At 44.5% G+C, this 24,189-nt stretch overlaps 1 protein-coding gene and 1 pseudogene across 1 annotated transcript in view; one reads left to right on the top strand and one right to left on the bottom strand.

The window, feature by feature from the left end:
• Positions 1-24,189, top strand: part of LOC126462869 (probable G-protein coupled receptor Mth-like 1) — a 563,028-nt gene that overhangs the window by 526,765 nt on the left and 12,074 nt on the right. Inside the window, exon 4 of the mRNA XM_050096106.1 lies at positions 20,576-20,754. Coding sequence (XP_049952063.1) covers positions 20,576-20,754 — 179 coding nt within the window. The remainder of the gene's footprint in view (positions 1-20,575; positions 20,755-24,189) is intronic.
• LOC126426716 (5S ribosomal RNA) lies at positions 10,721-10,838 on the bottom strand (annotated as a pseudogene).

Here is a 24,189-nt window from a genome sequence, read left to right as displayed (position 1 = left end):
GGTCTAGATCTTTCTTTGCAACTCTGATACTTTGTTTGCCGTTTTTTTTTACAGGATTTTGTAGGACTGACTGCCAAGGAAACACACATCGCCCATCAGCGACAGTAGTCTTCCATTTCTTTCGTGGGAGAGTATGTTGATTCGTGATGATATTTTTCGGGTAGGATGCTATCTTTTAGCAATTACGTCTCTGCTGTCGTTTTTCCCTTTGTCTGTAGTAGATGAGATAGTCGTCTTTGGTTTCCTGAGCGCCATATAAGGAGGACGCATTTTTGCGTAATTAGATGCTCTGCTACGCCATGATCCGAATTGTAACTTTCGCTCTTAAATAAATATGGGAGTTCTTAATAAAATCTTCCACATTCTGTATTTGTGTTTATCAAATCCCCCATATTCTTTTGTTGCAGAGAAATTTACTGGCAAATCTGTAGCATTTGCTTGACAACATCGCCATTCTCCTGGAACAAAGGAAACATACGCACTTATCAGGAGATGCCGTTTCAGAGTAAAACAAAATGCTACAATCGGAAAGATAGGGAAGGAAAGAAACAGGTATAGATAAATAAAGGAAGGTAAATAAATACATATGTTAGACTCTGCTAATATATTAACGGCAATCATTAACATAACGTTGAAGTTTATAAAGTTAAATTTTTAGGCGAAATATCAAAACCTTTCGAAATTAGAATATGCGTGAGACGGGGGATGGGCGGTCTCCATTATTATTCAGTTGTTATTTAAGAGAAAACAGCACGATAAAGGGGAGAAAGAACTGAGAATGAGGGGACAAATAAAGCGAAACTTGGAAGTAAGAGAGAGAACCTTGAAATTGCTTAGCTTTTACAGATGATTTAGCAAGCTTAGCCGAGGACCTACAAGATGAAACAGCACAGAGAAACATTCTCCAAGCGGTAAAAGAAGAAACTGAATTACAAATTTCTTTCGAAAAAGCCGTACAAATGACCAATGTTAAAGGTGCACCAAAATATATGGAATCAAAATATGGAAAAACTGAGATTCAGAATTTAAGTACTTGAGAAAAATAATCTTGCCAGATGCTCTGGACAAAGCAGCTAACATATATAGAATCAGGAAAATGGAAATAGCACCCTACTTAAGAGAGAGCGTCTACAATAAAATCGGTATGTATTAATTCAAAATTGGACATCGCAATGTGGTGATGAAAATAACCTGTCTTTATGCTTCAAATGACTCGCCTTAAATGCAGATAAACAGTTAAATAATTTGGAGAAGAAAGACTGAAGAACAATTCCAAAAATTTTGGATCCGGAGTACGAAAACGGGATTTGAAAATTCAAGAAATGACAAGATGGTCTATGAAAAACAGAATAGAAAAGATACAATCAGAAAGTGCAGGATTACATTTAATGACTCCACAAAAAGAATGGACAACAAGGGGCTGACATAAACAGTATTCAACTTCTTTAATAAAAATTTTAAATAAAAAAATCACTGTTTATAGACGTTAGGAAAGCCTTGGAGGAGTTAGGAATAACAGACAGACATAAAAACTAGCATGAATTCAGGGAAAAGCTACAAAAAGTTAAGTGTTTACAGAAGAAAATACGAAAGGCTAGAGGAGGGACATGAACAGAAGAATGAAGAGAACAATATAGAGTAAGAATTAACACTCGTTGGTAAGCTAAAAAAGGAAAGGAATGCGATGTCAAAAATCGGCTTCTCCAAATGGTCCCAAGTAGGTTGCATTCGAGTAATGGTTATAAAACATTGAAGTTCCTTTCTTTAGACTCACAGATGGCGGTTCGGCAGTAGATTGTCAGTCCGTCGTTTCGACGCAAGAAGTTTGCGGCGATTTTTTTGCTTGCACAAATGCATGCACAAACGAATCGTAGCGTAAGGGCAAGCGTCTTGAAGTTGCGTGAAACGAGCATCGCCTGTGCATTAGGCTGCCCGCTGCACGCCTGGCCTGGTCCGCGGCTGGCGCCTGCAGACCTTCTAGGCGAACGTCTGGCCGAGATTTATGGGTCGCCATTTCCGTTTCCCAGTCGCTGTCTCACCAGTCACAGGCGCCGGCCTCACGGGCAGCAGACAGCCGCCATGCGGTTCTGTACACACCGGGGGGAGGCGCAAACAAAGGGAATGAACAACACACGCGCCTCTGCGAAGTTAGAGAAAGGTAAATGAACAGCGCGAGTACTCGACAATACGGGGCCGCTTTTAAATTTTGTCAATCAGCCTGAAATTTCACTGTATTATATACACTCCTGGAAATTGAAATAAGAACACCGTGAATTCATCGTTCCAGGAAGGGGAAACTTTATTGACACATTCCTGGGGTCAGATACATCACATGATCACACTGACAGAACCACAGGCACATAGACACAGGCAACAGAGCATGCACAATGTCGGCACTAGTACAGTGTATATCCACCTTTCGCAGCAATGCAGGCTGCTATTCTCCCATGGAGACGATCGTAGAGATGCTGGATGTAGTCCTGTGGAACGGCTTGCCATGCCATTTCCATCTGGTGCCTCAGTTGGACCAGCGTTCGTGCTGGACGTGCAGACCGCGTGAGACGACGCTTCATCCAGTCCCAAACATGCTCAATGGGGGACAGATCCGGAGATCTTGCTGGCCAGGGTAGTTGACTTACACCTTCTAGAGCACGTTGGGTGGCACGGGATACATGCGGATGTGCATTGTCCTGTTGGAACAGCAAGTTCCCTTGCCGGTCTAGGAATGGTAGAACGATGGGTTCGATGACGGTTTTGATGTACCGTGCACTATTCAGTGTCCCCTCGACGATCATCAGTGGTGTACGGCCAGTGTAGAAGATCGCTCCCCACACCATGATGCCGGGTGTTGGCCCTGTGTGCCTCGGTCGTATGCAGTCCTGATTGTGGCGCTCACCTGCACGGCGCCAAACACGCATACGACCATCATTGGCACCAAGGCAGAAGCGACTCTCATCGCTGAAGGCGACACGTCTCCATTCGTCCCTCCATTCACGCCTGTCGCGACACCACTGGAGGCGGGCTGCACGATGTTGGGGCGTGAGCGGAAGACGGCCTAACGGTGTGCGGGACCGTAGCCCAGCTTCATGGAGACAGTTGCGAATGGTCCTCGCCGATACCCCAGGAGCAACAGTGTCCCTAATTTGCTGGGAAGTGGCGGTGCGGTCCCCTACGGCACTGCGTAGGATCCTACGGTCTTGGCGTGCATCCGTGCGTCGCTGCGGTCCGGTCCCAGGTCGACGGGCACGTGCACCTTCCGCCGACCACTGGCGACAACATCGATGTACTGTGGAGACCTCACGCCCCACGTGTTGAGCAATTCGGCGGTACGTCCACCCGGCCTCCCGCATGCCCACTATACGCCCTCGCTCAAAGTCCGTCAACTGCACATACGGTTCACGTCCACGCTGTCGCGGCATGCTACCAGTGTTAAAGACTGCGATGGAGCTCCGTATGCCACGGCAAACTGGCTGACACTGACGGCGGCGGTGCACAAATGCTGCGCAGCTAGCGCCATTCGACGGCCAACACCGCGGTTCCTGGTGTGTCCACCGTGCCGTGCGTGTGATCATTGCTTGTACAGCCCTCTCGCAGTGTCCGGAGCAAGTATGGTGGGTCTGACACACCGGTGTCAATGTGTTCTTTTTTCCATTTCCAGGAGTGTACAAGCTGACTCAGCTGCCCCTACTTATCCGCCTTATGCAGTACGTCTGTATCAGGAACGTCATCAAGACAGGCGAGAGCCGCGTAATCGATTGCTTTGGGTAACTGTTAGCAAACGGAATCATACTGGAAAAATACAAGTGAGGTTTGGCCATGAGTTACTAGGTATTTTTGCTTCTGCCATACTTCTTCAAGTGTCTCTGTCTTCCTCTGCGTAGTTAGCGATGTAAGTCAAACACAGGTTTTGGATTTCTCTGCAAGTTTATTCCATTTATAGCAGTTAATCTTACGTAAATGGTTCAGAAACGTTGCCTTATAAAGTTTGTTTCACCATCGAAAACAACTTAATTAAGAGGAGATATCAAAATGGGAAATGTGGAAATACCTTTACGGTATATAACCCAATGCTAAAGTAGTTTTCTGAACATAACCCATACATTATGACTAATTGTAAAATGCCTTCGTATACTTTCCCAGGTATTCTGCGACATTTTGACAGTGTGCTTCGCATCTCCAGAACAAAGTGTCCAACAACATTGTTCCGTCATGTAAGGTTGAATAAAACGACATGGCTATGTAATAATCTTTTAACTGAATGAGATTTTCACTCCGCCGCGGAGTGTGCGCTGATATGAAACTTCCTGGCAGATTAAAACTGTGTGCCCGACCGAGACTCGAACTCGGGACCTTTGCCTTTCGCGGGCAAGTGCTCTACCAACTGAGCTACCGAAGCACGACTCACGCCCGGTACTCACAGCTTTACTTCTGTCAGTACCTCGTCTCCTACCTTCTTGCCCGCGAAAGGCAAAGGTCCCGAGTTCGAGTCTCGGTCGGGCACACAGTTTTAATCTGCCAGGAAGTTTCATCTTTTAACTGGGTTACATACCGAAACGTTGTTGCTTCCACACCTCTCATTTTGATATCTCTTGTTAATTTCATTGTTTCCGATGGTGAAACACGCACCATTTTCGAAAGATTAAGTACAATGAACGGAATAAACTGACATAGACATCCAAAACCTGTACGACTACGCTACTAATTATACAAAGATTAGAGGCAGTTGAACAAGTATAGCAGAAGTACGGTATGGGATGATCCAAAAATACTGTGTAAGTCAGTCCTTACATGTATTTCTCACGATATGGCCGCATTTACTAACAGTTGGCCAGGACTCTGCGAGGAACTCATATCGATTATGTGGCTGTCGCCTGTCTGAATGATGTTCGTGATATACGAGTAGATGCAGTGCGGAGAGCATAAAACAAATTAGCCGGTGCAACTGAATCGCCCAATATAGTGCCTGAAGTAGGCCACCTAATCACTGTACTGATATGAACATTTTACAAAGTTCTGTGCATTTATGTATGTCGAGAGATTTTTTTTTAACTATACCTGACAAAGAGGATAAAGTACACCCGCAATGGTATCTAAAACGACCCTAATTTCTATAACGTGACGTGGATACGAATCTGGAACTGACAAGTGACTTTGAAGCATGCATCCACTTATGACTATTTACACCTTTCGCTTTCAATAGGGGTCAAATTCAGTTAGTGACCTTATTTCTGTTGTGCCCATAGCGCACTAATGTAAACACAGGATTTCCGATGAGTTCGCAACGGATCTTAAAACAGAGCATTACACTGCCTAATGAAAAAAGTGAAGCACCTAAAGACATGGTCATACGTCACTGCAACATGGTACATGTACACACCGCCAGCAGATACGTAAATGATTACAGTCGCAGTTCTCTCTGACTGTTTGTACAGCCACCAGAGTGCGACAATGTTGTTTACGCTTAGTGTCGTTACCAGGTCTGGTAGGGTATATAAGGGGGGTGAACAGCGTCAGATGTCGTCCGTCTGATCGGCTCCTTTCTCTCCCGCCGTCCTTTCTATGTCACCATCCATAACACAGATTCCTACACCTTTTTCCCCTCCGCCGGTGTGCCCCAAGGCTCCGTCCTCTCCCCCCTTCTGTACCTTTTGTACACGGCGGACATGCCGCCGCCGTTACCCCCCGTCCACCTTCTCCAGTTTGCCGATGACACCGCCTTCCTTGCCCTTGCCCCCACCCTACAGCGCTCCCAACACCTTCTCCAATCCCATCTTGACCGGTTCACCGCTTGGTGCAACCAGTGGTTGCTCAAGGTCAATCCCTCCAAAACCCAGGCGATCATTGTAGGCAAGACCACCCCTTCCTTCCGCCTCCTTGATTTCTATCTCACCATCTATGGCCGTCCTATCGCCCTCACTCCCACCCTTAAGTACCTTGGCGTCACCCTAGACCGTCGCCTCTCCTGGACTCCCCACCTCCGGACAATCCAAGCCAAGGCACGCTCCCGACTCAGTCTCCTCAAGCTCCTCTCCGGCCGTACGTGGGGTCTGGACCCCTCCACCATCCTCCACACCTATAAATCCCTCATCCGCCCTATCCTTTGTTATGCCCATCTGGCTTGGATCTCCGCCCCCCCCTACCTTTTATCAATCCCTCCAAATCATTGAACGTCATGCTCTCCGCCTCGCCTATCGCATCCGTCTCCCCTCCCCCACGCGGATCCTCTACGATCTCATCCCCTTCCCCCACCTCCTCCTTTTCCTTGAAAGGATACGGATCCTGTACACCTCCCGCAAACTCGATCCTCCTCACCCGCTCGTCTCCCCAATCCTCTCCCACCCCCGCCCGCTGCCGCGCCTGTATTCGCACGTCCCACCCGGTCTCCATCTCTCCACCCTCCTTACCCTCTCCCAAGGTGGCTTCCGCCAGCTCCCTCTCCCTGATGATGCCCTCCTCCCCTCCATCTACCCCTCCTACCAACTTTGATCCTCCCGCCCTCCTCCTGTACTTACTCCTCTGGGCACCCTCCCTCCCTTCTCTCCCTTTTCCCTCCATCCTCCTTTTCTCCCCCCTCCTCCCCCGGGCCTCCCCTCCCCTGTTCCTCTCCTCCTGCCCCCGTCTCCTAAGCCATTGGCATCCTTTTTTCCTCCCCTCTCCCCCACCTCACCCCTGTTCCCCTCTTGGCAGGTCCCCGGACTCGCACACGCTCAGTGGACATTCGCGCGCCGGAGATCACCGCCATCAGTGTATCGTGTGTGCCGTCATGTTTAGTGTTCAGTTTCGCCGTCACACTCCATTGTTCACCAGTGCCATCGTCTTCTTCAGTGTTTGTGCGTCGTGTCAACAGTTCGTAGTGTGGATTGTCATCGAGTGTGAACGGCTTCTTGTGTTTTTATGTTCCTGTGTCTACTGTTTTTTCCCGCCGTTTTTCTAAGTGATGTCTCTTCTCTGTTTATTTCCTTGTACTCTCTTCGGCTGAAGAGCGGCGTATTGTGCTGCTGCCAGCCTATCTGCTTGTTCAGGTGTCAAAATAACAATAAAGTAAAAAAAAAAAAAGTCAGATGTTGAACGATCACTGTCAAGGACACGTAGACGTGAAACAACGTTATCAGTACCCGACAGAGTTTCCATTCAGCCACCTGGTCAAATCATGCAGTATCTAGGTTTGTGGGGTATTCGGATGTGACAGTGGACTGATGTTGGAACCGAGGGAGGTGAGGTGATGTAGTGGTTAGCACACTGCGCTCGCATTCTGGAGGGCGAAGGTTCAAGTCTGCATCCCATGATCGTGATTTAGGTTGTCCTTGATTTTCCTCAATGGCTCCAGGGAAATGCTGGGATGGCATCTCTGAAAGGACACGGCCGATTTTCTCCTCCAACCTTGAAAGCAATCCGAGCGTCCTATCAACGTGATTTAGGTTCTCAGAGATTTCCCTAAATTGCTCCAGGAAAATGCTGCGATGACACCTTTGAAAGGGCACGGCTGATTTTGTCCCCTACCCTTGAAAACAATCCGAGCTTGTGCTTTGTCTTCTCTAATGACCTACATCTACATCTACATATATACTCCGCTAGCGACCAAGCGGTGTGTGGCGGAGGGCACAATTCGCACCAAAGTCATATTTCCCCCCCTCTGTTCCACTCGCGGATCGCGCGAGGGAAAAACGACTGTCTGAACGCCTCAGTACGAGCTCTTATTTCCCTTTTCTTTGAATGATGATCATTACGCGATTTGAAAGTTGGGGGTAATAATATATGCTCTACATCCTCGGTGAAGATCGGATTTCGGAATTTAGTGAGCAGCCCCTTCTGTTTAGCACGTCGTCTATCTGCAAGTCTGTCCCACTTCAAACTTTCCATGAGATTTGTAACGGTCTCGCCGTGGATAAATGTACCAGTCACGAATCTTGCCGCTCTTCTTTGGACCTTCTCAATCTCTTGAATCAGACCCAACTGGTAAGGGTCCCATACAGACGAACAATACTCTAAGACTGGACGAACTAACGTATTGTAAGCTATTTCCTTTGTTGACGGACTGCATCGCTTCAGGATTCTACCAATAAACCGCAATCTAGAGTTCGCCTTAACCGTTACTTGAGTAATCTGATCATTCCATTTGAGATCATTTCGAATAGCCACACCCAGATTCTTGACTGACGGTACCGCTTCCAAAGACTGATCATTTATTTTGTACTCATACATTAATGGGGATTTTCGCCTTGTTATACGCAGTCGGTTACACTTACTAATATTGAGAGATAACTGCCAGTCATTACACCACGTATTTATTTTCTGCAAATCCTCATTGATTTGTTCACAACTTTCGTGTGATACTACTTTTCTGTAGACTACAACATCATCGGCAAACAGTCTAAGGCCGCTGTCAGTACCATCAACCAGATCGTTTATGTAAATCGTAAAAAGCAGAGGACCTATTACGCTGCTCTGGTGCATATCTGAAGTTACTCTTGTTTCTGTTGAAGTTACCCCGTTCAGAAAACTATCCAACCGCATATGTCATTGGATATACCGTAAGCGCGCACTTTTTGTAGCAAGCGACCTCGATGTCAATGGGACGTTAAACCTTAATCTTCCTCCTTCCTTCTTCCGATGTTGGACTACATGGGAACGTGGGGGCAGGCAGACTCGTCGTCAGAGTTACGGCTGGGAGGACCGCCATATTACGCATCAAGGACACCGTAACCCCTACACCAGTTGTGGCTGCCATTCGAGAACAAATAATGGACTCTCTGGAACATTGTGTGTCATCGCACATCATTCGTCGGAGATACCAGCAGCCTGAGTAGGGAATTACCATCCAATGGATACACTGCCATTTACACAACACACGTGGCCCATTTGGAGACGTGTCGTGACTGGGAAGCGCGGAATGCTGATGACTGGTGTCGGAGAGTGGTCAGCGATGAATCGTAGTTCTGTACTACCCTGGACGACACTCGTCGGTGAGTATGGCGGCGACCCATGGAGAGATACCATCATTCCAACGTTGGAGAGGCACATCGCTGTTACTCCTGGCATCATGGTGGGGGGAATCATTGGTATATGAATTCACACCTTGGCTAGTAGGGGAGGGGGGGGGGGGGGGAGATCTACAGATCTATCTCCGACAGAAAACATGTGTGATCAGCTCAGTCGTCAACTACATCCCGGTGCCAGCATCCAGAATACCAACGACCAATTACAAAAGTTGTGCCGGCCCGAGTGGCCGAGCGGTTCTAGGCGCTTCAGTCTGGAACTGTGGGACTGCTACGTTCGCAGGTTCGAATCCTGTCTCGGGCATGGATGTGTGTGATGTCCTTAGGTTAGTTAGGTTTAAGTAGTTCTAAGTTCTAGGGGACTGATGACCTCAGATGTTAAGTCCCGTAGTGCTCAGAGCCATTTGAACCATTTTGAACAAAAGTTGTGGGCCAGCTCAGCCTTTTCGAGAAATCCTTCTCAGCCGAATCAGCGAATGCACCGAGACCGGAGGGTGTGCGACGTCATACTGATAAGTGGACTCATACTTCCAAGGTGTTTGTAAATTTGACTCTATTTTGTAATCGCTGCAACAACACCACATATCATCTCAAACGGTGAAGTTTCCTTTCTGTTCCTCCTCTCCTTTGCGTGCTTCACATTTTTTGATCGCAAATATATTTTTTAAGACAGCTGACAGGCTTCGAGCTGAAAGATTCCATTTTTCGCAAGCATAAAGCGGCAAAGTACGTAATACTGAATGCGTGGATCAGAATGTTAGGACATTTCTTCTTATTTAAAACGGGGAGTCCAGACGATCCTCTACGGCATGCGCGATTGCTGCGTTGTGTGGCTGAACCACATCGCCGAGAAGTCTGGAGACAGCGGCGCGTTCTCGGAATAGAAGCATCCTTCCGGTCTGTCTGCGTCGCCGGATCTCCGTGTCTATCCGAGCAGCTCAAAGCTGAGGCTGGCTTACACCGCAGCGAATGGAGGCGAACACACGCGAACGAGCATACGCAGACAGTCCACCAGTGTTGACTACCATTCGACTGTATGTGCGAATAAGCGTTCAAACTAGAGGAAACAGAAGACAGACGAGATAACGAGCATAGCGTATTGTTGTTTGGCGCTAATAATTGGCACACAGGATGCAACACTACATAGTTACAGCCACGATGCGAAACTCGCGTATTCGGGGATTATTAACTTGTCGCATAGTGAACGCACTGTTTTTGAGGACGTGCGAATTTATATCTCTGAATGTGTGCGTAAGCGTGAACTCCGTGAGAGAGTGCACGTCCCACTGAATTGCAGCACCGGAATTATCTCAAAACTTCACACGTAATTATGCCAGCCGACACTTTTCGTTGGCTTCTCATTACAAGTGAGGAGGAAATTTAGGAGCAGAACACTAATTACCGAACACCACTGTCTGCTTATTGTCAACTGGAGAGTGATTGTTTCGCATTTCAGTGGCAGACATACAGATTGATTCCGTGATGATGTTACACACTTTCAGGGGGTGATACTCTTTCTCTCCAAACAGACCTTGGAAGGCCCAACGGTACCGACCGGCCGCCGTGTCATCCTCAACCCACAGGCGTCACTGGATGCGGATATGGAGGGGCATGTGGTCAGCACACCGCTCTCCCGGCCGTATGTCAGTTTACGAGACCGGAGCCGCTACTTCTCAAGCAAGTAGCTCCTCAGTTTGCCTCACAAGGGCTGAGTGCACCCCGCTTGCCAACAGCGCTCGGCACACCGGATGGTCACCCATCCAAGTGCTAGCCCAGCCCGACAGCGCTTAACTTCGGTGATCTGACGGGAACCGGTGTTACCACTGCGACAAGGACGTTGGCAGCGGCTGACAGAGAAATGTATCAGTTTGTGGTGAGGGACAGTAGTCCGGAAACTACTACCGAGTCCAAAGTTATAAGGGAAAATCGTTCTGGTACCTCTGACGTAGACCTCTTCTACTGCAAACTCTTTGGTTGTCATATTTTGAGATTTTTTTGAATCTGCATCATTCTTGCCCGCATCTCGTGGTCGTGCGGTAGCGTTCTCGCTTCCCACGCCCGGGTTCCCGGGTTCGATTCCCGGCGGGGTCAGGGATTTTCTTTGCCTCGTGATGGCTGGGTGTCGTGTGCTGTCCTTAGGTTAGTTAGGTTTAAGTAGTTCTAAGTTCTAGGGGACTTATGACCACAGCAGTTGAGTCCCATAGTGCTCAGAGCCATTTTTTTGAATCTCAAGCTTTAATAAACAAGACAAACACAGACCTCTTGTCTTCAATTTGACTACATCAAATAACATTCGCTTCAGGGTTTTAGGGAAATCAGGAAAAATCTGTGTTGGGTGGCCGATCGGGATTAGATTCGCCGTGCTCTATGATAGGAGTCAACTGTACCACCTCACTTGGTAGTGAATCCGATCAACGTGTGATTCTTCCACTTGCCTTTCCAGGTAGACTTCTTTCTGAGATACTGTATAAATAGGACATGAATCGTGAGGCATAAGTTCCATTGATAACGTCCCAGTGAGAAGTATCTACATCTATATCCATACTCCGCAAGCCACCTGACGGTGTGTGGCGGAAGGTACCTCCAGTGTCTCTATCGGTTCTCCCTTCTATTCCAGTCTCGTATTGTACGTGGAATGAAAGATTGTCGGTATGCCTCTGTGTGGGCTCTAATCTCTCTGATTTTATCCTCCTGGTCTCTTCGCGAGATATACGTAGGAGGGAGCAATATACTACTTGACTCCTCGATGAAGATATGTTCTCGAAACTTCAACAAAAGCCCGTACCGAGCTACTGAGCGTCTCTCCTGGAGAGTCTTCCACTGGAGTTTATCTATCATTTCCGTAACGCTTTCGCGATTACTAAATGATTCTGTAACGAAGCGCGCTGATCTCCGTTGGATCTTCTCTATCTCTTCTATCAACCCTATCTGGTACGGATCCCACACTGGTGAACAATATTCAAGCAGTGAACGAACAAGTGTACTGTAACCTACTTCCTTTGTTTTCGGATTGCATTTCCTTAGGATTCTTCCAATGAATCTCAGTCTGGCATCTGCTTTACCGACGATCAACTTTATATGATATTTCCATTTTAAATCACTCCTAATGCCTACTCCTAGATAATTTATGGAATTAACTGCTTCCAGTTGCTGACCTGCTGTATTGTAGCTAAATGATAAAGGATCTTTCTTTCTATGTATTCGCAGCGCACTACACTTGTCTACATTGAGATTCAGTTGCCATTCCCAGCGCCACGCGTCATTTCGTTGCAGATACTCCTGCATTCCAGTACAATTTTCCATTGTTACAACCTCTCGATATAAATAAGGTGAATTAGAAATTATAGCTAAATGAGGTGCATATAGCCGGCCGCGGTGGTCTAGCGGTTCTAGGCGCTCAGTCCGGAACCGCGCGACTGCTACGGTCGCAGGTTCGAATCCTGCCTCGGGGATGGATGTGTGTGATGTCCTTAGGTTAGTTAGGTTTAAGTAGTTCTAAGTTCTAGGGGACTTATGACCACAGCAGTTGAGTCCCATAGTGCTCAGAGCCATTTTTTTCGAACCACATGTTGTTCCTGATGACATCACTAGCTTATCGCTCAGTACTTCGGTGGCGTAATTTTGGAAACTTGTGGTAGGGTCTTGTGGGACCAAACTGCTGAGGTCATCGGTCCCTAAGCTTACGCACTACCTAATCTAACTAACTTACGCCGCCAAGGACAACACACACACACCCATGCCCGAGGGAGGACTCGAACCTCCGACGGGGGGGGGGGGGAGGGGCGAACCATGGCAAGGCGCCGCCTCACGCCTCGCCGTTGCCGTAGACTGCATGCCCGCCGAGAAATATTTGTTTTTATTTAATCGAATTTTTATGTTGTTCACAAATTGCAACACCTTCTAAGCTTTTCACGCTAATTAAGGCCTTATAAGCATAGTCTTTTACGAATTTACTTCTGATCGAAAAGCGATTCTGGTAGCTGGAGTCCAAAGTTTTTGTTAATCATGGCCTTTTGCGTTCTTGTGGAGATATTTCCATAGTAAGTTTCATCACCTAACAAATATTTCTGTATATCTAACTGAAAAGTGAAATACCAATTTTCATATTTTAGCTTTAAAATTCTTTTAATGTAACGAAATATTTTCTCAAAAAATTTCGTCCCTATTGCACTCCCTTAGTGGTTGAATTTCCAGAAACACTGAAACACGTTTTTTTTCGTTTTAATTTCTTACCGAGAAGTCAACCACCAGTTGTGATAGATGTAGCCTTCAAAATTCTTTATTAGCTCCTTAGTAATTATTTATCTTAAAAAAAACTGTCACCCACTACTTTAGCCCCTTAGTGGTTGAATTTCAAAAAAATGCTGAAACACGCATTTTTTCTGACTGCAAACTTTAAGTTTCTATACTTAGCGGTACTGGGCCGGGCGATGACGAGTCAGTCAGGGCTTTGCCTTTTATATACAGAGATTGAGACGCGAATGGCAGATTAGAGGCAGACGGAAAATTTACGTGGCCGGGATTCGATCGTGCGACCTCTTGGTTTCCAGGCATGGGCATCCCGCCCTACTGCCAGGATTTTCTTAAGGTGAAAAAACTTTATGATTATCGACCATATACTTGATCGCATTGACGTTTATAATAAACGAACGTCTATGATCCTTAAGAATAGAGGCCTTCAGTCTACATTATTAGCTAATTTGTTGCAAGTGTGGCTTTTAATTTTCCTTTGAATTGTGGGGTCTCAAATTGAAATACGAAACCTTGGAAAAGAAGGAAGTTTATATGGAAATTTTATATTCTGTCTAGTACGAATATTATGACTGTGTAAATCGTAATTCAAATGAAACTGGGTTTTATTATTTACAAAATCATGTTTAGACAAATCTCTATGATACTTGTTATAATTTCGTTTAAAGCGTAAAGTCATGGGTAGATATCCATCCAAATAATGTATGTGATTGACATCATGACTGGCTAATAGACTATTTCTGTCACACATATGTTTTGACATGACGTCTTGTTTAATTTTAGGAAAACTCAAATGCATTCGACCTTAACTTCTTAATATAATTTTATGTTTTGCTGCAGTAACCCTTTTGTGGCTAAAACACACATTTAAAAAATTAAAGGTAAAAAATTACACGTATACCAACAAAAGAATTTTGAGTTGACCGATTTCTGAATATCAGTGAGGCGGGACACGTGTCCCCGAACTTTCAAAAGTTCATGTTTTCATGCGATCCAAGGATTTTCAAAATTAAATTTTTTTGTAGAAGGATCTTATCACGTGATGAATGTGGAATAAGTATAAGAAACCAGTCGCAAAACACATTTATTCTTGTGACAATGAAAACATAAGACATTTCTTAAAAATTTTCAACATAAAATTTGAAGACGTCTGTGACACAAGACATACCAAAGTTTTTGCATTCTGCAAGTTTTGGTGGGATATATACATCCCACTGACTACAAATGATGTAAAAACTTGCCGAATTGCTGAGGAGCATAGAAATGGATTACCTATAATGTATAATGATATATGAGTACTCACTTCCGGCATTCTTGGAACAGATTGCACTGTGGCAATTGTAACGATGTGGTCCCTCTCCTTCTTGATCACTCAGCCGTCTATATATCCCGCCCATAGTCTACAGTATTTTGCTACAAGTACTGAAAGCTTCTCGCTTTAAACAGGCCGGGTCGGTTTAAGACCCAAGCGACACAAGCCACCGCTTGGGACGCCAAAGACAGAGGTGCGCCAGAGAGCAACGCAACTTTCACACTGGAGTGGCGCTGTCAGAGAGACGTGAGAGGGCCGTGCTACGAATGGATCGGAATGTGTCGTCGTCGTCAGACGAAGATATTGATGCACTGTATCTCTTGTAACTCGTAAATATTGAGCAGCGAGTAAGGTATTGGGCACATCTCTTACGGTTGAAAAGAAGTGAAGGAACATGACATTCGACGTAATGAAAGGACTGATCATGTATCACGAACGTTTCCAGCTTTTTTTATAGCACGTCCTAAATGTTTCTATATTGCATTGGACAAAGTGAAGGATAGTATTAAGACAAAAGCAACGAAACTTAAATGTTGCGATCATAATTCGTATTTTTCATAAGATTTTCATTTGAACATAAGTTTGAACATTGTTTATTTTGTGAGAGACGTTCAAAATATGACGCCACCTTTCCGAAATCTGATGATCCGTAAATACACTACTGGCCATTAAAATTACTACACCAAGAAGAAATGCAGATGATAAACGGGTATTCATTGGACAAATATATTATACTAGAACTGACATGTGATTAGATTTTCACGCAATTTGGGTGCATAGATCCTGAGAAATTAGTACCCAGAACAACCACCTCTGGTCGTAATAACGGCCTCGATGCGCCTGGGCATTGAGTCAAAGAGAGCTTGGATGGCGTGTACAGGACAGCTGCCAATGCAGCTTCAACACGATACCACAGTTCATCAACAGTAGTGACTGGCGTATTGTGACGAGCCAGTTGCTCGGCCACGATTGACTAGACGTTTTCAATTGGTGAGAGATCTGGAGAATGTGCTGGCCAGGGCAGCAGTCGAACATTTTCTGTATCCAGAAAGGCCCGTACAGGACCTGCAACATGCGGTCGTGCATTATTCTGCTGAAATGTAGGGTTTCACAGGGATCGAATGAATGGTAGAACCATGGGTCGTAACACATCTGAAATGTAACGTCCACTGTTCAAAGTGCCGTCAATGCGAACAAGAGGTGACCGAGACATGTAACCAATGGCACTCCATACCATCACGCCGGGTGATACGCCAGTATGGCGATGACGAATACACGCTTCCAATGTGCGATGTCGCCAAACACGGATGCGACCATCATATTGCTGTAAACAGAACCTGGATTCATCCGAGAAAATGACGTTCTTCCATTCGTGCACCCAGGTTCGTCGCCGAGTATACCATCGCAGGCGCTCCTGTCTGTGATGTAGCGTCAAGGGTAACCGCAGCTATGGTCTCCGAGCTGATAGTCCATGCTGTTGCAAGCGTCGTCGAACTGTTCGTGCAGATGGTTGTCGCCTTGCAAACGTCCCCATCTGTTGACTCAGGGATTGAGACGTGGCTGTACGATCCGTTACAGCCATGCGGATAATATGCCTGTCATCTCGACTGCTAGTGATACGAGGCCGTTGGGATCCAGCAAGGCGTTCCGTATTACCCTCCTGAACCCACCGATTCCATATTCTGCTAACAGTCATTGGATCTCGACCAACGCGAGCAGCAATGTCTCGATACGATAAACCGCAATCGCGATAGGCTACAATCCGACCTTTATCAAAATCGGAAACGTGATGGTACGCATTTCTTCTCCTTACACGAGGCATCACAACAACGTTTCACCGGCGAATGCCGGTCAACTGCTGTTTGTGTACGAGAAATCGGTTGGAAACTTTCCTCATGTCAGCACGTTGTAGGTGTCGCCACCAGCTCCAACCTTGTGAGAATGCTCTGAAAAGCTAATCATTTGCGTATCACAGAATGTTCTTCGTGTCGGTTAAATTTCGCGTCTGTAGCACGTCATCTTCGTGGTGTAGCAGTTTTAATGGCCAGTAGTGTATTTCACTGTTGTAGACCAGAAATCCCTCATTACAGGGAATAGTTTCCTGTCATGTGAATGGATTCCTCGAGTGCAAGATGGGACGAGAGGATATCAGGAATCTTAGCGCACTAGACCGCAGGTTGCAGAGGGGCTCACACAAGATAACTGAGTGTGTCTGGCTGCTACACATTCCAGTCGACCACACTACGACGTTAGGGGGCAGGGGAAGTCATAACATCTAGCAACCGTGGACATGTCAAAGCAGTGCAAATAAGCCGAGAGATGCTGGGAAAAGAAATCTGCCGCAAGATAACATTACAGTTTTCCCTATCTCGCGTGATAAAATTATGCCAGTAAAAAGGAGCAAGAAGAAAGCCTTACTTGACATGTGGCGCTGTATCCCAGCTGAAAAATGGAATTTCTGTAAGATAAGTACCAAACGAATCCTGAATTTGCACATCTGTCTGGCAAAATCCCTTGATTCAGAACAGAAAATATAATGCAGACTGTACATGTTTAGTTTAATTGCAACATGAATAGTGTTAAATCTATTCCATAACTTCTGTTGCCACTTGTACAGATTTCTATTGCAGTAAACATGGCCGGCCGCTGTGGTCGAGCGGTTCTAGGCGCTTCAGTCCGGAACCGCGCTGCTGCTACGGTCGCAGTTTCGAATCCTGCCTCGGGCATGGATGTGTGTGATGTCCCTAGGTTAGTTAGGTTTAATTGGTTCTAAGTCTAGGGGACTGACGACCTCAGATGTTAAGTCCCATAGTGCTTGGAGCCATTTGAACCAGTAAACATGTGTATTTTCACCTGTGTTGTTGTACTTTCTCAAAATAAGATTTCTATTTATGCAACAGTTAACACAGAAAGATGAGATTGTTTCAGCAGCAAAACGTTGTAACTGCACCTATTCAAAGTTGTTCGTCCAGGAAAATAATAAAGATAGCTCTATTCTTTTCATAGACAGCATAAGTAATTGTGTAATAACTGTTAAAAAAGTATGCAAAATGACGTTTTACCCAATGTACACTGCGTGCCTCAGGAAAGCCCAAATATGTATGGTTAAAATAGAAAAGCATAAAACATCCACTACAGAGAATACTTCAGCTATATTAATGTCAAATGACCATTTCTCATTCATTGCTCGCTAGAACACACACCATTTGTTCGACATTATATGAACGATGATAGCTACTGAATGTTTTGTGATGAAACTGTCAGTACAGACAAGAAAAATTTGCGTATACAGCTAGCTGGATCTGCGATTCCCTCCTCCTTGTCTTAAAATGAAAATACCTGTTAACGCAATATTAATTTAACATATGATTGTAACTGACTTCATAAACCACGTGTGAAAAAGAAACCCCAGCCACAAATTAGCGTAGCGCGCGGCCATAACGTCGAATATTGCGCGTCGTAGCCCGTTGCGACCAAAAGTCAAAATACATCATCGCTCTCCTTTCACCGTTAAAGCAATTTCGATATTTTAGCTATATTTTGCACGCGACAACCTAAGTCTTAAAACACACCAAATGTGAACGCGGCAACCTATGTCCTACAACCCAACAAACGTGAACTGGCCAGCGATTGCGCTCTTGACTGCAATCTTCTCGAAATATGCACAATGGTTTACTTATTTTGGAGGTACCACAATAACTATGGGCAATAACGAAAGTAAAACCAGTTCACTATGAAGCTGTAATGTCAAGAGCCGGCCGAAGTGGCCGTGCGGTTAAAGGCGCTGCAGTCTGGAACCGCAAGACCGCTACGGTCGCAGGTTCGAATCCTGCCTCGGGCATGGATGTTTGTGATGTCCTTAGGTTAGTTAGGTTTTACTAGTTCTAAGTTCTAGGGGACTAATGACCTCAGCAGTTGAGTCCCATAGTGCTCAGAGCCATTTGAACCATTTTGTAATGTCAAGAGTATAAGTTGTCGAAAAATCAATTTTTCTGGCGAATTGTTGCTTCAATATCGAATGAGGAAGTCTGCATAGCGGAGAACGCGCGCGAGTCCCAAAACCTTTTTTGCGCGAAAAATGGAAGTTTTACTGAGAATTTATCTACAGAACCGGATGTAGTTTTGGATCATGTACGTAAAACAAATTTTTGAGGCACATTTGATGACTTCAAATTAATGAAAACAGCACTGCACCACTTCGACGTCTCCGCCACGTGTCCCTCCCCTGACGACGAACTGACGTGGCGCGGACAACGAAGTGACGCGTCCCCGCCACGCCATATCTGTGTGATATGAGCCAGTAACTTCGACCATAGATACTAGTAGACTGGCCTTGCTGTGCAGAAGCTATAGGGCTGGTGTGGCTCCAACATAAACCACGTGACTGTTGGCAAAACGTGGCGGGATTTCATATCAGCGGCCTGCCAGCCTATGTTTGTATCGTATTTTACCCACATTTTTCAATTGACTGCCAAACGCTTCCAACAAAGATTACTTTTTTATTTGCGAAAAATTATGTCAGAACTACATTTGACCTGGATTTGTTCACAGTACCATTTATAAAATCTAACAAATACATCGAACGCCCCTCTGGCGGGCAGCGGGACGAAATTACTATAAACTATCAATTAAAGTAGAATGTTGCTAAAATTCTTTTAAAATAGTAAGAGTGGGCTCGTGTCAAAACTTTAAATATTGGATTCGCCGCGTTTTGAGCTCTAGTCACGTATAAAAGAAAATGGGATATGGGAAATGTCAACTATAGGTGCCAAAATTGTAGACTTTAGGAGCAGGTCTATTTTAGAGTATCAATTTTAGGTGCACTTCAAAGGTTCGTTCCTACTATTTTTACAAAAGTATATCAGTTTAAAAAAAATGATATTTTAGATGAAAGGTGAGACTTTGAAGTTTCAGAAAATAATTTTGGAGTCTACATTGTTTAATAGTATTAGAAGGTAGAAAAAAAATTCTCTTCATGTGTCGACTATAGGTGCTCTTACCTTATTATAATCTCACTTGTATATACAAAGAGACGCGTATGTGCAGATGGCTTAAAGTTTTTCAGTTTCAGGGCCTGCATCCAAAGCTGCCTTCGGTTTTCATCCTTAGGGAACCTATGAGTAGGAACGAGAAACAGTTATACTTACTTCTGTAACCGAATATCACAGATACTTTCCAAAATGTAATATGAGTCTGACTTTACAGGCATAAAAAAATGGCTCTGAGCATTATGGGACTTAACATCTGAGGTCATCAGACCCCTAGAACTTAGAACTACTTCAACCTAACTAACCTAAGGACATCAAGCACATCCATGCCCGAAGCAGGATTCAAACCTGCGATCGTAGCAGTCGCGCGGTTCCGGACTGAAGCGCCTAGAACCGCTCGGCCACTTCGGCCGGCTACAGGCATCACTTTCAACACTTTAATTTACGTGATACTCTATTACAAGTGTAAAAACATATAAAATTCACTTCAGCAGATTTCAATAAACCCATATGCACTAACATAGAAACACACGTGAAATGTAATGCCATTTCCCCCGACAAAACGCTGAGTACAGCCATAAGCGCAACACGAAACAACCATGTTTTCCCAACATTCACGTGACTTTAGCCCAGAGATGTTGGAGTCACGAAAGTGACGTCAGGGGCAGTCTATTATATTTATGGTCGAAGGCCAGTAAGACTTTCGTAGAGGATGTATCACAATTAGTACCGGCCGCTTGTGGTACTAAGTCGTGAGGGTCGCCAGTGGCGCTAAAGCGCAAGATTTGTACACACGTATATCACAATTAGCAGCGGAAACTGACACGGGTAGAAAGTGTACGCTGTAAAAGGACGCGAGACGTAGGTGTTCCGTTAACCACAAAAGGGTTAAAAACGTAAAAGACAGCATTTTCCTCTGCAGATGACTGTAAACTTCGATGCCCTTGGTAATTAAAAAAAATTCCACACTTCCAGAAAAGAACTTTCGTGTCCTGAAGCCTGCATTTATTTGTTTTCTTCTTCCACAGGGATCTGCGGCCAACGAGCATGGACAAGCGGCAGGAGGTGTGCCGGCTGCGACTGTTCCGACTGTACGCATGGGGTGGCCCCCTGCTGATAATGTCTGTGGCTGCCATTGTGGACTTGGTTCCAGCGGACGATTCCGTTCTGAGGCCAAAGTTTGGAGAGAAGAGGTGTTGGTTTTATGGTAAGTAATGAACGAACGATTGGCGGTCTTTTTTTTTATAGAGGGTGTCTGGCAAGTAGGGATGATTGTCAAAGTGCTATAGAGCACACAAAATTTATTGAAAATGTAATTTTTCTTTAAAGTAACTTCTCCCATATATGTATGAAAAATTATATCCTCCATATGACCATTCAAGGTCGCGCGGCAACGAGCAATGCGTTCACTGAAGCTCTCGATGACGCGTTCACGAACGTCTAGTGGGATCCTTCAATTGGTCTGTTGTTTCTGGTTTGTTCATGTACATTTTTGATTTCACAAATCCCCACAAAAAAAGATCACAAGTCGTAAGGTCGTACGATCTGGCAGGCCATTCCTGGTAGCCACGTAAAGCGATAATTTTGTGAGAAAACTTTTGATTCAGCAGAGCAATCGTTTCACAGGACGTGTGACATGTCGCACCGTCGTGTTCAAACCAAAAATCGCAATTTTCATCAGCAATAGGGAAAAACCAATCAGAAAGCATGTTTCGGTAACGGTCGCCGTTTACAGTGACGGGAGCTGCCTCGTCATTTTCAAAAAAAGTTGGTACCGGCCGATCACCCCTCCTGGCCAGAACACACATCACACAGTCGTGCGTTCTGGATGCATCTCATCTTCCACAGTCACTCGCGGATTTTCGTTACCCCAAATTCTACAGTTCCGCTGATTGACATATCCACTGATGTGGAAGTGCACTTCATCTGAGAAAATTATTATTACTTTGTTAAGTTCTCGTTCTCTGCTTGTCGAGCCAAGACCCATTGAGAAAATTGGTATCTCTTTCCTTGATCTGCAGGCTTCAACTCTTGTGTAAGTTGCCTCTTGTACTCATGCGTTTTCAGATCTATTGGAAGGTTTTCATGCAGTCAAATTGGTGATAAATTCAGTTGTTGGGATCGTCGGCGAACCAGTTTTCTGGGGCTTACGGTCACACTGTCATGCATGGCAGCAATGTTTTCTAGTGTTCGAACAGAACGCAGTCGTCCTGTTTGTTTTCTTAACGTTTGAAACAGGACCCGTAGTCTCAAACTTCCGGATCAACTTCCGAACTGATGATTCGGTTGGAGCAGCATTACGTCACAGCGTAACACGCAATTCACGAACGGTTGCGTGGAGCTTTCCCTGTTTTCGAAATAACTTTTTATCACTTGGATGCGTTGGTCAGTTGTCATCTGCTCCATAACGGAAACAAATATCAAACAACAATGCTCACCACAAAAAAGGTATCAGGTCACCACAAAAAAGGTATCAGGTTACTAATGGGAAGGATCACAGAGAACAAGCATGAAAAAACCACGGCTGTCAACCGCCATTTGACAAAATGGCGCAAAATTCAAATTCGTCCTTACTTCTCGGACACTCGGTATATAATGTTATCTTTGGAGGGCTACACAGAATGTTACTGTGTTTATAAAAGCCCCTTGAGATACTGATATCCATGGATATATCTGTGATCATATGCAGTGATGATTATTTAGCGTTTAAAATTTAAAGCAAAGTATTGAGATTATAATAAAGAATTTTGTTTTGTAATCTTGTATGTGGATGTGTGATTCAGCATTATATAACTGTTATAGAGTGATTGGATTGCAGCGTTACAGTGGCATGCATGGACAGTCCATGCTAACGTTTATTATGTATTTCAGAATGAAAAATGCTATCATAGCACTAAAAAAGCAATTATGTCCTGTGCAGAGTTAGGAATGTAAAAGATAGGCACTAGCTTTTTGTCTTATCTGCAGCTTCAAAGGCATTTAAATGAAAACATTTGATATATGGGCACTTTTTTACTTGTTAGCATGGCATATAATATAATATATAATATAATATAATGCGTCATGTCAAGTAAAGTAATATGATACATTATGTAATGTCATAGAACATGACACATGCCATTATGTCATCCAACATGGCGTCTGTCATGTTGTGAAGTATGACACAACTTGTCATTAAAGTTTAGGATATGTGCATCCCCACTTTGGGATACTTCCTATTATAGATGCACTCCACTCTTCCTATTGTATATGCATCCCACTCTCTAGAAGCACATAAATTTGTCTCCGTTTGTTCTTACACCCTTCACCATCCATGTAGCAGGGTGTGGGTCTGGCAGAAAAATCCCCTTGGGGGGGAAAAGAAACGACCACTACCCACAAATTAAAAAAAACTGTTTCAGCATCTCACCCCCCCCCCTCCCCCACACAGCAACAAATCCATCCCCTAAAATTTTCTCCTCCCACAAAAACTTTTCAGCTATTACAATTATACTCTGCAGCCACATGATATTAAATTTTGTTTGCTATTACTGGCAAAACTTCTGGATTTTGGGCACAGGATCAGGGAGCTTAGCCTATAAACTGCAAGATGCAGGTGTGCCAACACCTTGCAGGAAAGAGCTCTCTGCATTAAGGAAGTAGGGTCAACTTGTAAAAGATATACATAAGTCAAGATATTTTAATGTAAATGTCTTTGAAGCAGCCAAATAGATTGAAAAGCTAGTCCCCTTCTTTTACACCCCTAACCCTGTCCAGGACATATTCACGTTTTTTGGTGCTAAGATGGGAGCAGTTTTCATTCTGGTTCCCAACCTTTACTCTACCACAATACTGACATCAGACTGCCATAGCTTGGCCACTGGTGTAGATTTTTGATGAGTCAGGTGACCACTGATCTGGTATAGGTTTTTCATTGCCTTTTGAACCATGTTACTTATATTGTGGCAATGGATAAAGCTTTCACAAGACAACAAGATGACCATTAATTAAATGTATTTGTTTATCTTCATACAAAATTTGAACTGAAGTGGCAAAAAGAAAACCTCTCACAAAAGGCATTTTTTTTTGTTTTTTTGTTTTTTTTTTTTTTTTTGCACATAAAATCCGAATGAAGTCAGAGTTTCGAAACTGAGTTTTCAATTTCATCATAAGAATGAATTTTGTATCTATCTGAATCACTTTAAACTGTTTCTGCACATTCAATTTGCATAAGAATGAATTTACATGGTTCATTATTGGAAAAAGAAACATCATTTTGATTTTATCCATTTATACCTTCAGGCATTGTTTGAATCAGTTCATACAAGTTTAAAGTACAGAAGCTGCATGCTTCAAAAACCTCCCATATATATATATATATATATATATATATATATATATATATAAAAACAAAGATGATGTGACTTACCATACGAAAGCGCTGGCAGGTCGATAGAAACACAAACAAACACATACATACACACAAAATTCTAGCTTTCGCAACCAATGGTTGCTTCGTCAGGAAAGAGGGAAGGAGAGGGAAAGACGAAAGGATGTGGGTTTTAAGGGAGAGGATTAAGGAGTCATTCCAATCCCGGGAGCGGAAAGACTTACCTTAGGGGGAAAAAGGATAGGTATACACTCGCACACACACACATACCCA

Source organism: Schistocerca serialis, chromosome 1 (assembly GCF_023864345.2).
Source record: "Schistocerca serialis cubense isolate TAMUIC-IGC-003099 chromosome 1, iqSchSeri2.2, whole genome shotgun sequence".
NCBI classification, from domain to species: domain Eukaryota; kingdom Metazoa; phylum Arthropoda; class Insecta; order Orthoptera; family Acrididae; genus Schistocerca; species Schistocerca serialis.
The sequence above is the reverse complement of the archived record's forward strand: the minus strand, read 5'-3'. Positions and strand labels throughout refer to the sequence as shown.